Source organism: Gekko japonicus, unplaced genomic scaffold (assembly GCF_001447785.1).
Source record: "Gekko japonicus isolate JY-2015 unplaced genomic scaffold, Gekko_japonicus_V1.1 scaffold1975, whole genome shotgun sequence".
Lineage (NCBI taxonomy): Eukaryota > Metazoa > Chordata > Lepidosauria > Squamata > Gekkonidae > Gekko > Gekko japonicus.
This window is the reverse complement of record NW_015177075.1, coordinates 191997-209832: the sequence shown is the minus strand read 5'-3', so window position 1 is coordinate 209832 and position 17836 is coordinate 191997. Positions and strand designations below refer to the sequence as shown.

The 17836-nt window shown below is 44.1% G+C and overlaps 1 protein-coding gene across 1 annotated transcript in view; it reads left to right on the top strand.

The window, feature by feature from the left end:
- GRB14 (growth factor receptor bound protein 14) overlaps positions 1 to 16440 on the top strand; it is a 49890-nt gene extending 33450 nt beyond the window's left edge. Inside the window, exons 5-13 of the mRNA XM_015428232.1 lie at positions 3658 to 3795; positions 6187 to 6297; positions 6532 to 6627; positions 8309 to 8386; positions 11120 to 11236; positions 11728 to 11788; positions 11890 to 11977; positions 12744 to 12837; positions 16294 to 16440. Coding sequence (XP_015283718.1) covers positions 3658 to 3795; positions 6187 to 6297; positions 6532 to 6627; positions 8309 to 8386; positions 11120 to 11236; positions 11728 to 11788; positions 11890 to 11977; positions 12744 to 12837; positions 16294 to 16440 — 930 coding nt within the window. The remainder of the gene's footprint in view (positions 1 to 3657; positions 3796 to 6186; positions 6298 to 6531; positions 6628 to 8308; positions 8387 to 11119; positions 11237 to 11727; positions 11789 to 11889; positions 11978 to 12743; positions 12838 to 16293) is intronic.
- Positions 16441 to 17836: the final 1396 nt, after the last annotated feature.

Here is a 17836-nt window from a genome sequence, read left to right as displayed (position 1 = left end):
CCCCCCCCCCGGCTGGAGAAGGGAAGAGGAGGCTTTTGAAGATGCCCCCCCCTTTTGCTTCCCATTCTGACATCACTTCCAGTGATGTCAGGGGACATTGCATACGCTAATGAGCTATTATGCTAATAGCCTAGTAGCTCATTAGCATACTGTATGCTAATGAGCTCCTGCAGCTCTTTTTCTATGAAATGACCCCTGGGTATGTGGTCTGAAAACACTGAAGAGGGTTTTAGTAAATCTATGCTGTAGTCCCTATTTCCCTGCTGTGTTTCTTTTTAAAAGTAAAAGTTAACAAAAATAGCAGAGAAATCTTTTGGTGAGTGGCCAAAGAGTCTACTTAACAAAGTACTAAGTTAATAATGGCTGGCTTATACTTTCATCATTAGAAATCAATCAAGTAAGAAGAACATCCTTTCTCCTTATTAGTGAACATAGATGAAGGGTAGTGCTAACAGTCACTGCTGAAAAAACACTACAGGAATGGCCTAGTAAAACCTAAACACCCAGTGTGTGGCCAGATTTATGGATCTGTTTGTCTCTGTGGTGTAACTCAGCATATGTAATCTTTGGGTCGGTTATTTGACTGATCTGAAAGCTACTTAACCAGATAATGATTAGATATCTGAACTGTATCTGTTTCTATTTTTAAAATGTATACCTCACCTTTCCCCAGAGGATATTAAAGTCAGAAAATAACAATAAATAGATTCTGTAAAATTACAATATAAATGGCATATAAATAAAAATACTGTACCAACAGTATAGAATAAACATTGATCTCCCACATTTCATAGTATCAACGAAAGATCGTTTCCCCTAATGGCAAAGTAAGAAACGGTATAAAAGTGAAGGGGGAAAAAAACAGCTTAATCCAAAATAAGGACAGCAAGGAAATAAACAGTATTATAAACATAAACAAATGTTAACTGAAAGAAAAAATGGATTCTAAATGACAAAGGCAAGTTTCTTGGGGAAGAGGTAACGGTGATACCACAGAAAGGGCCCTTTCTAAAGCCTCTACCCAGCTTTACCGACTTGACGTGGGAACCTGCTGTCAGTTGAGATGATGCTGGTGACCTATGATGTAGATTATGCTGGTGATCAAGATAGGCAATTGGGGTACAGGCAGTCCGTCAGATACTTTAGACCCGTGCAGTGCTCTCTGGTGTGTTTCCTGGTGCCCACGCTCTCTCTCTCTCTCTCAAAGCAAAGAGTCTTGGCATTCCTCCACTTTGCTAGAGTAGGAAGTGCTTCAGAAGAGTGTGAGTTGCTTCAGAAGAGCATTACTTTTATGTATCCAGGGAGCACCTACTTTGAAGCAGCTGCCTCCATCACAGAAAGATGCTTGGAATGCAACCACCTAACATTTTGGGGTTGGACCCAACCCCTCTGGCAGACATTATGTGATTGGTCCTACCCCCTCCCTATGGCAACCAATTTGTTGTCATGCCTACATGTCTCAAAATGCCAACAGTTCTCACAGGTTCAACAAAGTTGGGGATCCCTGCCCTAGACCCAATCCATAAAGCTTGTTAATGATCGAAGCCAGCATCTAGAGTTGCCTTTGGGAATTTAGTGGAAGCCCATCAAGGTGTTCCAGAACATGCATAATACGCTGACCTCAGCAAGTACCTATGAAGACCCTACCTGCAGTAATATAGACAAATTATAGTTTCCAAAACATCTTCAAGGGCAATCCCTGTGTAAAGTGCTAAACTATTTATTAGTGATGTAATTTGTGTTAATTACAAAAAATTTAACTCACTGTGCAACAATGCCATTTTTCGTTCTAAGTCATTGGAGCCAATTATTGTTTATAGTGCTGTTATTGTGCAAATATAAATGTGTGTGAACTAAATGTATGTAAGCAGTATTTAAGAAATGGAACAGTTTTTAGCTTCTGTCTCCAAATAAATATAGCCAGATTAAAATGTACTTATTTCTATCCCGCCTTTCACCACAATGGGGACCCAAAGCAGCTTACATCGTTCTCCTCTCCTCCATTTTACCCTCACAACAATCTTGTGAGGTAGATTAGGCTGAGAATATGTGACTGGTCCAAGGTCACCCAGGAAGCTTCCATGGCATGAGTGGGGATTCAAACTTGGTTTCCCCAGGTTAGGGTTGCCAGGTCCCCCCGGGGAGTGGGGAAACCCCCGCTTGATAGGCTCATTCCCCGCTGGCCCGGATCGGGCTGCTGGGGGGAACCCCGCCCCCAAATTGTGAGATGTGCCCTGCGTGAAGACACCACCTGGAGGTGACGTCATCGCGTCGGGCATGTTGCGGGGGGAGGCTCTATCATTCGAGGGAAAACTCTATGTTTTTCCCTCGAATGATTGTGGCCCCGCTCCCAACGCAATGATGTCACTTCTGGATGGTGTCATCGCGGCGCGCGCGCTTTGCGCACACGCATGAAGACTCCTAGGGAGGTGCAGGACTCCCCCCACTAAAAGGCAATTCCAACTTGGCAACCCTATCCCAGATCCTAGTCTGACACGTTAACTACTACACCACACACACACACACAAGACACAGATAAGTTTTACAGGGTAGTTATGGTTCTCATGTTGACAGATAATATGTTGAGAAGAGAACCTTGATTCTTGTAGGCCTGAAGAGCAAGGTACTCTCAAGAAACATTAATGCAAAGATTTTGGTCAGACAAGTTATCACAAACAGAAGGGCTTCCTTTCTTTATATCCAGCTCAAAGCTTTAAATGATTAAAAGGTCTTGTGGCACCTTAAATGTTTATTACAGCATATACTGTAATGAGCCAAGGCATGCCTCACCAGATCCATAAAGAGGGTTGTGGCTCTCAAAAAGCATGTGGTCTAATCAATTCATTCATCTTAAAGGTGTCACAAGATTCTTGTGTGTTTTTGTGCCAGCAGACTAACATGGCTACCCCTCTAGAATCCAACTTTATAAGCACACTGGAAGGCTGGATGTGACGGAACTCTTGAGGCCTAGTTGGGCAAGCCTGGAGGCCACTTTGCTTCCACTGGTGATAACTATACGGCCTACGAAAAGGACCCCCATTTGTGACCATTTCTCCTTAACAAAGGGCGATTTTGCACTAGAGCTGCCTGGCGGTGCAGCCGCCATTTGCCAAGACACAAATATGTCAATTTCACACCCGAAGCTGCGGGGCTGCATTTTGACTCGTGGCTTCGCCCGATTTCCTCCACAGTTTCGTGATCCTGGTTTTTGGGGCAAATGGCGGCTGCGCCGCGAGGCAGCTCTAGTGCGAAATCGCCCAAAATGTTTGAGGGAACTACTGAATAACAATGGGGGATGTAAGTCAAGAGTGGATGTAGAATGCATGTAAACCCAGTTTGGGAGAACCGCTACCCTTTCAACAGATACTTGGCACTAGTGGAGCATGCTAAATGTTCAAAGGACAGAAGTGACAAACATCCTTCTCCAAACATCTGTGAGCCTGGTGCTGTGTTCTGTTTCAATGGAATCAAGCATGTAATTCCCACAGGCCTCCGAGAGATCACATTCCCAGACTGCCAGCCCCTTCCAAAGCTCTGCCAGAAGCTCCCTTGTATGAGCGAGGAGTTGTTTGGTATAGGTATACTCTTGTACAATTGGAAAGCTGAATTCCGGTGGGGTACTAAATGCGTATGTGTGTTTGCAATTTTACCTTTCAGATGTTTGTAAGTACCAGTGGGTATCCCGAAATCCACAGTTATTTATATGCTAAAGAGCGAGGGAAAAAAACCTGGAAAAAGATGTACTTCTTGTTGCGAAGCTCTGGTCTGTATTTTTCCACCAAGGGGATGTCAAAGGTAAGACCAACATATGATACTAGTGGTATTTGTTCCATTTCCCCCCCTGCAAAATGTAGGTTTGCAGTGATGAACAATAAAATCTGTTTCTCCCCCTTTTCAAAATTTTTGTTTCCAGGTTTTTTTCCTTCCAGAGGAGAGGAAAGAAGACAAAACATAAACCAGCCCTTATGGTAGAGGCATGGAGTGGGAGTCAATTCTGTGCGGAAATTAGATGAAGCTTTGGTCAAAATTTTGGGCTTTTTTAAGTAGATCGATATCATACTCATTTGGGGTCCTTGAATGGGGAGAAAGGTGAAATAGAAATGCAGTAAATAAACACAAGTCTTGGAAATTAAAAAAACTGCGGTGAGGAAAGATGAACTTTCCCTGTAAGTTTAAATGGTCAAATCAAATACCTTTAATGGCATATCAATAAAATACGTGGTGTGATAAAATATGAGCAAGAAGGCATTACAGAGACAGCAAAATAAGGCTGATCATACAGAAAGCTTGTATCTATCTTGAACCGCTTCAGCCAAGAACCTAGCGACAAGTACTGTGATGTCTGGGTTTGTGTCAGTTAATAGACATTGGAGTATTCTGTCATTGTTACTATAATGTTTAGGGTATAGTGGAGGGGAAAGGAGTTTCTTACATGGACCTGCATGCAATTGACAATCCAAGATGATATGATGGATTGAATATATCGATTTTAAAGGATAGATACATTGCGTTTCATGGAAAGGGACTTTGTTCTACCGACCAGTTAATATCTTTGAGGGGAAAATATTTAGTCGGGCCAATGTAAAAGCTCTACAATGAGAAGGGTGATCTAGGTTGTAAAGTTTAAATGGTCAGTCCATCCAGGCCCCAAACCCTGGGAATGATCTTTCTGGTGGTCAGAAGAAGCTACAGCAATGGAGAGGAATGCAGAAAAACACACCAAAACTCAGTAGTAGACTGTGGTAGGATATATGCCGTTATAAGTTGGTTTAATAGGGCATTTCTCCTTGCTCTCAGTCCCCCAGCTAGCATTCCCAAGTTAAGAACTATGGGCTCTACTTAGCAGGATAGGTTACTGTTTCTTCCTTCTTGTGCACCACCTCTTCTCTGCTGTTGCACCATTAAGAATGTTTTTCTTTTCTCAGCTTCCATACGAGGTATTGCTTGACAGCTAGTAGTCTAGCGGGAGCGCCCACCCTTTCTCAATTCCTGTCTTTTAAAAAAGGTCTGAGAGTATAAAAAAATCAGTGTTTGTCACTTACCAGGTGGATGGGTGTGAACAACATTCACAGACTCCGCAGGGTGGTGGTGGAGGTGAAGAGAGCCCTCGTAAGGAGAACTTGACAGCCATATGCCAATTGGCATCGGTCCTGATGCTACAGTAAAACTCATGGTCAGGAATGGCTGCGGGGGCGGGGGGGGGATTGACCAAGGAATAGTAGCTGACTGTGTCATGAAGCACCTGAAAAAGAAACCCATGTACAGTAGACCTATAGAACGTGTCCAATTGTAGGAGCCATTTTAAGGGTAGCTGGACTTCCAAAAGTCCTAGATGTCTTCATGAATTTGGGACTAAATGTATCAGTCATATGACCTGATGGCCTTCTAAAAGCTTTACAACTCTGTAATTTTTTTTAAATTTCCCATTTCCTAAAGGGTGAGGTGTACAGCAGTAGCAATGAAGGTCAGCGATATATGCTTCTTTGGAACTGCCAGAATTAAAAGTTGAGAGAGAACAGACATATTCTGTTCCCTGCAGCACTCCTCCTACTGGGCAATGAGAGGACACCTCAGAAGATCACTCTTGGGCTAATCTCCCGTTGGCCGATGAGAGAAGAGCCAGAGGAGGCAGCGCAGCATGAGTGTGCTCCATTTCCTCTGCTTCTGCCCAGTTCTTCTTCTGTTGTGAAACAAGCCAGGTGGTGGTGGTGGTGGAGGACTATCTTCTGGGCGCTGGGCCTCGGTACATACCTAACTATAGCAGTTCTGAGATCCCTATGAACTCCTATCTACTGGCCGCTAAGCCTCAGTACCTACCTAACCATAGCAGTTCTGAGATCCCTATGAACTCCAGAGAAGAAAGCAGATCAGTGTGTGCAAAGTAATGGGTACGATGCTGTGCTGTCAAGGACGGATTCAGTGTTGAATTCATTTTGCCTCTTGTAGCTTCCAGCCTAGAAAGGTGGTAGACAGGACTGAGTGCTACCTGGTTTCCTTTAGTTAAAATCCCATATGGGCTTGGGGTACACTGCCAGCTCAGTGAGTTCCTTTGGCACTGTCATCCGCAGTGGCACCCTAGGATGCTGGGGAAAAAACATCTCCTTCTCTTTGCAGATTTTATATTTTACGTTACAGACGAGTCGCCTCCTCCTTTCAGTGTGTAATGGCTTCGCCTCTTCCTTTTAGGAGCCGAGGCACTTGCAACTATTCAGTGAATTCAACAGTAGTGATGTGTATATGTCTTTGACAGGCAAAAAGATACCTGGAGTGCCAATCGCCTACGGGTTCTGCTTTAAGGTAAATGCTTAGCATTTATATACATATATATACACATAGAATAAAACGGTTTCTTGGGGAGCGGGGGAACAGTAAACCCTGTTTGCCAAGATTTCTTTTTGAAGAAAGGGGTGTGTGTGTGAAGATAAAGATCCCGCGTTCATTGACGAACTAGGAGAATTAGTGGCCTTTATTTCAACAGGTATTGCCTCCGAGATAGGAATTAATGCTAAACAATATGCTGTGGCTTTCTAGCCTCAAAAAGCAGGAGCTGCCAGAGACCTGAAACGGCTTTACACAGACAGTGAGCAAAGTAGGACCTGCTGGGTGACAGCAATTCGTTTGCTGAAGGTAAAAGAAACCTGTTTAATCACCTTTAATAATTTCTGCAGTTTTTTTTTTTAAAAAAATGGATATTTATTTTGGTGGTGGAAAGTGCCATCAAGTCACAGCTGATTTATGGCGACCCCATCGGGTTTTCAAGGCAAGAGACATTCAGAGGTGATTTTGCTGTTGCCTGCCTCTGTGTATTCCTTGGAGGTCTCCCATCCACATATTAGCCAGAGCTGGTCTTGCTTAGCTTCCAAGCTCTAATGGGATTGAGCTAGCCTGGGCTATACAGGCTAGGTATATTTATACCCTGCTTTTTTCCTTAATGGGGAACCAAAGTGGTTCTTCCTCTCCCTCCGTGAGAGCCAGTTTGGTGTAGTGGTTAGGCGCATGGACTCTGATCTGGGAGAACCGGGTTTGATTCCCCACTCCTCTACTTGCAGCTGCTGGTGTGACCTTGGGTCCGCTCTTTCAGTTCTTTCAGAGCTGTTCTCTCATGAGCAGTTGTCGAAAGAGCTCTCTCAGCCCCACCTACCTCACAGGGTGTCTCTTGTGGGGAGGGGAAGGGAAAGGAGATTGTAAGCTGTTTGGAGACTCCTTCGGGTAGTGAAGGGTGGAGTATAAATCCAATCTCTTCTTCTTCCTTCTCCACTTTAACCCCATAATAACCTCCCTGTGGGGTAGCTAAGGTATGAGAGAGAGTATAATTGGCCCAAGATAAACCTGGTAAGCTTCCATGACAGAATGGAGATTCAGACCTGGGAATCCCAGATCCTTACCTGACACTCTAACCATCACACCACATCACCTCATCACAGCATGGGAGAGCCCCTGTGTCAGACATAAGTTATACATTACTTTAACACTTAGGCAACACAAGCAGAATAGCTGACTATTTGATTGGGTCCATGAAATGGTCAAACCCCAAATGGAACATTTAATTTGGAGCAAAATGATTACTGTATTTATCCCCAAAGAAGACTATGCTACAAATCTTTTCTGCTTTGTACCGAAGGAGGGGGTGTGTGTCTTATGTCTGGGGATATACTAGGGTTGCCACCCTTCAGGTGGTACCTGTAGGTCTCCTGCTCTTACAGGTGAACCCCAGACAACCAAAATAATTTCCCTTGGAGAAAATGGCTGCTTTGGAGAGTTGACTCTGTCATTATACTCTGCTATGGTTCTACTGTCCCCTCTGCCCCTAAAATCTCCAGGTATTTGCCAACTCAGAGCTGGCAACCCTAGATATACACAGGGATATGCTCCTCTATTTGCCTTCATGCCTTCTGGCTCCTGCCAGGAGACGAGGGGACAGAGAGAGGAGACCAGCCCTGCAAGCCATTGGATGGGTGCCACAGTCTACCCCCGGACATTCTTGTACCAGCCAGAAGGCTCCGAGGCACAGAGAGGAGAGCAAGGGCCCTCTTCAATACAGGGTCATCTGTTTTTATGTTTAATCCTTGTTTTCTAGGGGGGGTTGTCTTTTTCCCCAGATACATATGGTATTCACTATTAACTGATCATAGAAATCGAGTGGTTGCACCTCCACATAGTCGCTTCTTGCCTGTGTAGGGTGGAAAAGCCATCACTGGCAGACTCAGTGTGTGATGGAAACCTGTGGATATCTGATTCCTCCACTGGGTGCTCTTAGACTGTGGTTCATAAATCCACAACCTAGTAATAAGGGTTGTTTTGTTTTTAGTATGGAATGCAACTGTACCAGAATTACATGCAACCATATCATGGTAGAGGTGGCTGTGGTCCTCTTAATACGCCTGTGGTAGGTACTCTGTTTCTTTATTTCCTAACTTTCTTCTGTGGAACTCCAGGCCCCATGCAGAGGGTTTCCTTGGAGGCCTTCCATCTGGGCAATGCTTAACTCATTAGGGGGGCTGTGTACCTTTAGACCACGCCCTGTGTAAATTCATCACACCTGCTACCTATACTCATACCATTCTGTATTAAACTCCCTGCATGCTCAGTCATATAAAATCGAATAATTACTGTAATTTTAGCCACCTCTTCCTTTTGACTTTTTTGGAATATGTTGGGCTGGAATAATGTATTCCTTTAGACCTGAATTTTTCCCCACCCATGAAGAAACATCCTTTGTGTGTGGCCCTATCTAGCCCCTCTAGTGGTGGAGGCCACTTGCCTTACTGTTAGAGAGAACAAATAGGGGTCCTGAAAATAATTGCAGGAGAGAGAAACTGTTTGGAAACCCCACAACCCAGAATCTCTATTATCCTGTTCTTACTGCATTGTTTTCTACTTTTGTAATTACATTTTCTGCAATGTGTAACAGTATTCCTGCATGGTGTAACATTTCATGCCTGGTACTTTTTCTTGGATTGTTATTAAATGTCTCATGCTATTTGATTGCGTCGTTTGACAGTGCGTAATCTGCCTTGTGTCTCAGGCCCTTTCTGCACTTGCCTATTAATCCATGTTCAACGCGGTATCCTCTAAGCCATTCTGCACTCAAATCGAATTCAGCCTTCTTTTTAATCCAGGTTTCTCCCCCCCACCCCCATTCTGCACTCAAATCGAATTCAACCTTTTTATTCCGGATTTCCCCCCCATTCTGCATTACATCACCTCCCTTCAGTGGTCAGCCCAGCTTCAGCCTGCTGTTGCTCTGGGATGTTTGGATGCTCTTTTGCCGTGGACTTAAATTGCCTCAGCTCAAACACTGAGGAAATCTGGTGTGGCAGGCAAATGCAGAAAGGACTTCAGTTGGTGAGCTATAAATAATTTTTTTTTTCAGTGGCTAGAGTAGGTTAACTTCCCCTCATACTTGCTTTCCTTTAACTAAGTATTCATTTCAGTAGGGAAGAGCCCACTTACTACCAGATAATGGTGGCAATGATCAGGGCTTTTTTTGTAGAAAAAGCCGAGCAGGAACTCATTAGCACAATAGGTCACACCCAACAGCAGAAACTCATTAGCATATTAGGCCACACCCCTGACAGCACAGCTCATTGGCGTATTAGGCCACACCCCCGTTTTACCAGAAGTGTGGTCATCCAGCCACACCCACCTTTTGCTTCTTATTCCGTTTACCTTGTTTGTTGTCCAAACCCAGAGCTTTTTTGTAGCAGGAACTCCTTTGCATGTTAGGCCACACACCCCTAATGTAGCCAGTCCTAATGAGTTTCTGCTGTTGGGTGTGGCCTATTATGCTAATGAGTTCCTGCTGGGCGTGGCCAACTTGGAAGCCAGCCGGAACTCCATTCCTGTGCGTTCCTGCCCAAAAATAGCCCTGGTAATGATGATGTTGTTGAAAAATCAGATATTATAAACTATTACATTTTTACACCCACAGCAAAAAACAAAGTATATTCTTGCCTGACATATCATATTAGTACAGTGCCATTCTATAAAGTCAGTGACCTTAGTGGTGAAAAGCAGTCAACTTATGGCAACTCTGTAGGGTTTTGAAGGCAAGAGGCGAGCAGAGGTGGGTCTGCCATTGGCTGCCTCTGTGTCGTGACCCTGGACTTCCTTGATGGTCTCTCCTCCAAGTGCTCACCAGGGCTGACCCTGCTTAGCTTCTCAAGTCTGATGAGATCAGGCTAGCCTGGGCTATCCAGTCAGAACAATGGCTTTAGAAGGGTGTAAATCCATTTAAGGTTTCAGTGGCAATCTTAAAAATAATTCCAGTAATCATTCCTCCTTTTAATAGAATATGACAGATTCTCCAACCCTGGGTTGTCATAGTTCTGGCTGCTGTGAGAATGTTACCTTATCAGTTCTATATATGCCTTATTTATTTATTTATTTATTTATTTAATTGCATTTATATCCCGCCCTCCCCGCATGCGGGCTCAGGGCGGCTTACAAGACATAGGTGTAATACAACACCACAGTTACACAAATAAGGCACGCAGTGCAATAAAATACGGTTAAAACAAGTTAAAACAATTAATTACAGTGGGCAACTCCCAGAAATCTACCGCGACTAACATACTCGCTCCCTATTGAGAGGGGGATGCTATGGCCCCAATGTTCAAATGGCCAGTCAGCCTAACCCAGTGGTATTGCTTTGCAGTTGCCCGTTGCTGGTGGTGGTGGTGGTGGCAGCGGCTCCTATTCAAAAGCCTGGCGGAAGAGCTCCGTCTTACAGGCCCTGCGGAACTGTAACAGGTCCCGCAGGGCCCTGATCTCCTCCGGGAGCTCATTCCACCAGATAGGAGCCGCCACCGAAAAAGCCCTTATGATAATCTTTCACTCTAGATGTCCCATGTAGAATTGCTGTGGCATCAAATGGCAGAGAGGAGGTTATAAACACTGTTATAGATGAGATATCCTTTAGAATGCATTCATCCTAAAAAATTTATCACTACATACAGGATACTTTTTTCTAATTCTTAATTTCCTTTCCTATTGGCTAATCAATTGATCATTCTGGGTGGACTTCACGGAAGACTTATTGCTCTGAGAATGATGCAAACATTAAAAATAAGAATTGTTTTGGCTAGATCCTCTCTAAAACATACATTTTCTTTGACAGAGAAGCGTTTCAGAGAATTCTCTCGTGGCCATGGACTTCACAGGACATAAATCCAGAGTTATTGAAAACCCCTCAGAAGCTCTGTCAGTTGCAGTTGAGGAAGGCTTAGCATGGCGGGTATGAAATCTTGAGTTTTCCAACAATTCTAATTTGCTTTTCCCACCCCCACTTTTTTTGAAAATGTAATGGTTAAGTGCAGCGGAATTGAATCTGGAGAACCAGGTTTGATTCTCTTCTCCTCCACATGAAGCCTGTCACGGTTCTCTCAGAACTCTCTCAGCCCAAGCTGCCTCACAAGGTGCCTGTTGCGGGGAAAGGAAGGGAAGGCAATCGTAAGCTGCTTTGAGACTCCTTTGAGAGTCAGTGTGGTGTAGTGGTTAAGAGTGGTGGACTCTAATCTGGAGAACCAGGTTTGATTCCCCACTCCTCTATATGAAGCCAGCTGGGTGACTTAGAGTCAGTCACAGCTCTCTCAGCCCCACCTACCTCACAGGATGTCTGTTGTGCGGAGAGAAAGGGAAGGTGATTGTAAGCCACTTTGAGACTCCTTTGGGTAGAGAAAGGCAGGGTATAAAAACCGACTCTTCTTTTTGTTCTCTTCCATCCAGAAAAAAGGCTGTTTACGACTCTGCAGTCCCTCCACTTTGCAAAATGTGCCATCAAACATAGGTAAGTACCAATCTTCTGGTTTTGTAGAATGGAATGAGTTTGCCTTGCACTCAAACCCTTCCAGCAAGATTTTATTTCTCACCTGTTCATTGTATTTCCAGCCATACACAGTTCTCAGCCGTGGTTTCACCATAAGATCTCTAGAGATGAGGCTCATCAACTGATTTTGAGGCAAGGACTGGTGGATGGGTAAGACTCTTTTCCTTACAATTTTTCTTAGGCAGAGAAGTATTCAGTTACTTAGCAGTTCTTTGTTCTCAAAGGCAGAATGAAAGTTGCCTTAGCTGGAAGACGAACCACTGGTGGGCTGCCTTAGCCTGTAATTTTGATGATCCAGTGCACAGTACTGGTATGGATTTTGTGGTGTGAGCTTAATGGACTTTTTTGGGGGGAAGAAAGTTACCTGTCCTTTCACTGTTATGCTTCCTGTACCTCAGAAGCATCAGAGCAGGTTCATGAGTGCAGCAGGACTTTTTTTTGTTTCAAAACTTTTATTTTTGGATATTACAACATATTCAACATTACATTTCAATTATCATATATCCATATCTCTTATCTCCTCCCTCCCCCCTCCTTGTGGCTTCCCGCAATGCTCCTCCCTCCTTTCCCTCTTATATTTCCTTTATCTTTGTCCAGTTTCATTCTTAAATTTCAAGGTAACAATATCGTGTAGCAGGACTTTTTGTACAGTCCTCCTTGGCCTGTTCCATTTCAGGCAATGGGTGGAGAATTAAATATCTGAATGTTTAACACAACCTCCCCCCAAAGAAAACCCTGCCAGTACATGTAAAGAGAGCCTCCCTATCATGGTTTGTCAGAAAATGAAACCTTTTGCCTGGTACAAATGATATTTGTAGTCCCCAAACAGATCAGAAGAACCTCAGAAGACAGTTGCAGCTTAGCATTACTGCACCTCCACCATGTTTGACACCTTTTTTTCCTCTCTTCCCTTTAGAGTTTTCTTGGTACGGGATAGCCAAAGTAACCCCAGAACCTTTGTGCTGTCATTGAGCCATGGATTAAAAATCAAACACTTCCAAATTGTGCCAGTAAGTAACCAGTAAATTTGTAGAGTAATGCAACACACCACGGTGGTTGATAAAGCAATGCCAAGACAGAGATGAATGTTTTGGTAATGCATTCTGCTTATAGCCATCGAAGCCTACTGTTTGCAAGCATCTGTGAAAGAGGCCGTTTCTAAGCCTAAAAGCCGTCTCAGCGTGAAAATGGGATTCTAATGGGGGAGTCTATCGACTGCTCCCTACTGTTTCCCCATTAGCATGATCCATGTGCCAATAGCAAGTATTCACTCTGGGTACGAACTTGCCCTTCTGGCCTCATAATCGTTTCCCCCTACGTGTTCCAGAGGTCCCAGGGGACAACGGGCACGTGGCAGAGTCTGTCTTGATGGGGAAGCAAGAGCAAGTGGAACTTCATAGAGTAGAAAAGACCGAAGTTTGAGTTCAGCGGCACCTTTAGGACCAACAACGTTTTATTCAACGTACGAGCTTTCGTGTGCAGGCACACTTCCTCGAATACATTGAAATGGAACCTTCCATTTCAGTGTATCGGAGGAAGTGTGTGCGCGCACAAAAGCTTATGCTTTGAATAAAACTTTGTTGGTCTCAAAGGTGCCGCTGAACTCAGACTTTGTTCTCCTGCTTCAGACCAACACGGCTGCCCACCTGGATCTATCTTCATCGAGTTGAAAAGATAAAGGGGAGATTTGTTTTAAAAACTAAGAACAAAGACTTCCTGAATGACTGAAAGACTCCTGTTCACAGCAGTGCTAGATCTACTGTATTTTTCCCAATTCTTTTGTCATGTAAAACATACTTTATTCTAACCAAGTTAACCAAAGTCTCCTAGTCTCACATGGCACTTCCTGAGTCTGTGAAAGCAAAGCCATTGGCCATTTGACTCCCTTCTTGTGACTGTAGGATTATCTCATCAGAAACTGTCTTATATAGAGTCAGTCTACCCAGTTGTCTGCATACTCCAATTGGCAGTGACTCAGGTAGAGAGAGGGTTATTTAATTTATTTAAAGCACTTCCTGGCCGCCATCTTTCTACCGTAGGAACTCAAGGCAGCTGACAACGTAATTAATAATAAAATACGTGCAAACCACTAGTTAGAATCTGTAATTTAAAACTGCCAGTAGGACCCAAGAACTAATCCAATGCCAGCATGAATAAAACTGCCTTCAGCTGCCTCCTAAAGAGTGAGGAGGCCAGGTGCACCTTCCTGGGGAGCTGTCTCTTGCGTGCCCACCAGACAAGCTTCTTTTGTCAATGGGACAGTCAAGAGGGACTCTCCCTGTGATATTAGTTCCTGTTCAGGGACATATGGGAGATGACAGTCCTTCAGATACCCCGGTCCCAAGCCATGTAGGCCTTTCCCCCCAGCATATGCTACTGGAAAGCCTGGGCTTTGGCCCTACTCCAGAATGATCACCCCTGCCTACTCCACCACCGCGTTTTCTGCTGGAATGCAGAATGTCTCTCTGTGGGTAGAGAGAAAGAATTCTTTGGCTGAAGAGAAGAGGGGACTGTGGCTCAGCGGTGCAAAGCATCAGCTTGGAATGCAGAAGGTCCCAGGTTCAGCCCCGCCATCTTCATTTAAGTAGATCAAGTAGCAGTTAATGGAGAAGACTTCCACCAGAGATCCTGGAAAGCCGCTGCCAGACAGGGTAGGCACTGACTGACTCGGTCCAAGGCAGCTTTGTGCATTCAAGAATTTAGCAGTGCAATCCCAAGCAGGTCTACATAGAACCCTGCCCAAGGCTGTTCAATAGAGCTTACTCCCAGGATAGTGTTCTTAGGATGGCAATGTAAGTTGCTTTCAGGTTCATTCCTGCTCTGCAAAAAAAACATGGTTGTTGTAGGACACTTAATTTCCTTGCCTTGTCAGTGGTGTGGGCACACCGTCTGGAACAATGTGTTTATTTGCAATCGTAACCTTCGTGCACCCAACCTGTCTTTTTTTCTCTCTCTCCTGTCCCCAGTCTTCTGCAGGTTAGGGAAGCACTGAGGCAGTGCACTATGGAGACAATGGCCATCTCTGACTTTTCTGTGGTTTCCTGGAGTGAGGAGGCATATGGAGGAGGGGTTGACAGATGGGAGGATACAGAGAGGAGCACAAGGTTGGGGATAGAAGGGCAGGTGTTGGTAACAGCAAGAGAAAATGGGAGGAAGGATATTGCATAGAGCTAGGCTAGTAGAGAGGTTAGTGTGTTGGACTAAGATTCAGGGGTTCGAATGAAACTCAGTGAGTGACCTTGGGGCAGTCTGTTGATGAATCCCTCAGGATTATTGTGGAGATAAAATGGAAGGAGAGCCGTCTGTGCTTTGGACAGGACCGTGCGAGGTATTGGCTCTGTTTAGGAGGGATCAACTAAACCTTTGGTATTGACAAGCAGAGCTGAGCAGGTTTAATGCCTTGATGATGCTGGTTTGGGTTAGGCTTGTGCAGGATTGCACTCTGCCCCTTTAAAATAAACTTGGCTAGACATTGGCTGTCAAGATTAAAGGTTTATTTTTTTAAAAAAAAAAATCTTCTTCCAAGGTTGCCTTGCCCACTGATTCCAGTTTGAGTTTAATTCCATACCTAAAGAAGGAAGAAGATGCGGTCTGAAAGACCAACGGATAGTGTGGATGCATGGGGTGTGTGTGTGTGTCTGTCTTGTGTGAGAAACTGTAGAACGATGGGAATTCTGGGGTGCCTTGTATCACAACGTCCATTCCTGAGGGAATTTGCAAGCAGATTTGCACTTTTTTGAACCGAAGACTTCTTTTAATCTATTATTTTTTAAAATGTTTATATGAATTCACTTGATAGTGTTCGGGAGCGGTATGTCCCATTACGAAGATTATAATGGCAATTGATAGCTCACCTGGTGTCCAAAAGGCTTTGCAATTATGTCTGTGCGACAGACCACATTAGAGAGAGCTTTTGCACTTCTAGTTCTCTGTGTTCTCCTCTTTCACAGAGATGGCCTCCATCTTTTCTTGCTCATCCTCTGTTGCATAAGCTGGGATCTTAAATCCAGCGCTTCCATCCGTGGGAGATAGCAGTGACTTTATGGAGGATAGAAGTGTGGGCATGTGGGTCCACTCTTCTTCCACCCTAACATTTGCCCACCCGGACCTGGATGGCCCAGGCAATACCAGATCTCAGAAGCTAAGCAGTGTTGGTCCTGGTTAATACTTGAATGGAGCCCCAACAAGGAAGTCCAGCCTCGCTGTGCAGAGGCAGGCAGTGGGAGAACCACCTCTGTTTGTCTCTTGCTTTGAAAATCCTCCAGGGTCACCCTAAGTCGCCTGTGACTTGATGGCATTTTACACACACACACACACACACTATTTGCCCAGCTTCGTTTGATGTTCAACTCCCGAAGTCCTCTAGTGTCCTTTCGGTATCTGCCAGACCATCCTTAAAGAGGCCAGATGAACAACATCAAATGTATCGTGAACACTGATTATTTTGTTTTTTTCTCTTTTTGCAGTTGGATGAGGATGGCAAACTGTTTTATACACTGGATGATGGTCACACCAGATTTTCTGATCTCATTCAACTAGTGGAATTCTACCAGCTCAATAAAGGCTTTCTTCCTTGCAGGTTAAAACATTATTGTGCCCAGGTTGCACTTTAATTGAAATGGCAACATCTCACCACAGCCTCCTAGAATTTAAAGGCAGAACACACTTTTAATAACAGTCTCTTAAATGAAGGGAGTATAAAGTCAATGCACTTGGTGAATGTAAAGCTTTGGCTTACAAAGCAGAGTTTGTGTGTGTCACAGAAAAACAAAGAATCTGATACTTCTGTGTTAGAACTGACTAATCAGTGGTGATCTTCCAAAAACGAATCTCACACTAAAATTATGTAATGGTGTATAATGCTGCATTCTTAGGAAATATTTTTTCAAATAAATGTTTCTCCCCCCCCCCTAGTTTCCTTTAGACTTTTTAAGGTGATTTCTAGTTTTTATGGCTTCTCAGCCTTTTGGCTAAGATCAAGTGCAGTATCTGTTTTTAAGATGCATTCTTGTTTCTGCTGTACAGTAATTATGTGCAAAGAGCATGGTGTTGGTTCACTGTGAGAATGAACACACACAACGTGTAGATATAAAACCTAAACATATATGGCACTATATTTTTGAATGCTGTTTACAGGCCTGCAAGCTTAGTCTTTCAGCTGTTTTTTGCTTTTGTTTTTTAATTTGATGAATTTACAGTGATACAATCCCGGTAGTGGCATTTAAGGCCGCCCCCCCTCTCCCTCTCGTTTACTGAGCCAAGAAATGCAAAGCTGATTCATGCATATAGTACAAGGAATTTGTGTGCACCAAAAGGGTGTGCTGGATCGTGATCCCAGAGATTAAACAGAATTGCACTCTTCAAAACTCAGTGAAGTCAGTGGGGTAAAAAAGGTGTAACTCTGTTTAGGATTGCACTGTAGTTAGAGCAGAAATGATCAAAAGTCTCAGTACTGAAGAGTAGGAAGATGGTTAGCAAATGAAGTAACTGAGTCTCTAACTAGCAACTTGATGTGGCTGTCCTTTTTGCCAGTTTGGTGTAGTGGCAAAAAGAGACTAATCTGGGAGAACCGAGCTTGATTCCCCACTCCTCCACTGGCATCTGGCTGGATGACCTTGGGCAAGCCGTAGTTCTGATAAGAGCTGTTCTTAAAAAAGAGCAGTTTCTGTCAAGAGCTCTCTCAGCACCACCTGTTGTGGGGAGGGGAAGGGGAAGGAGTTTGTAAACCGCTCTGAGACTCCTTTGGGTAGTGAAGAGTGGGATATAAATCCAATCTCCTCCTCCTCCTCCTCCTCCTCTTCCTCTTCTTCTTCTTCTCTGATATGATGGGAATCTGCACATACAAACACAAGAAACGCATTGCCAGATCATACCAGTAGCCTGTCTCCTTTTCCCCACTCAGTTTACCCTAATATCTTCAACCCCCCACAGAAATGCATTTCACAAAGCTCTAGACTAGGCTGCATTCTTGATAAGAGTTCAAGTCCAGTGGCACCTTTAAGATCAACA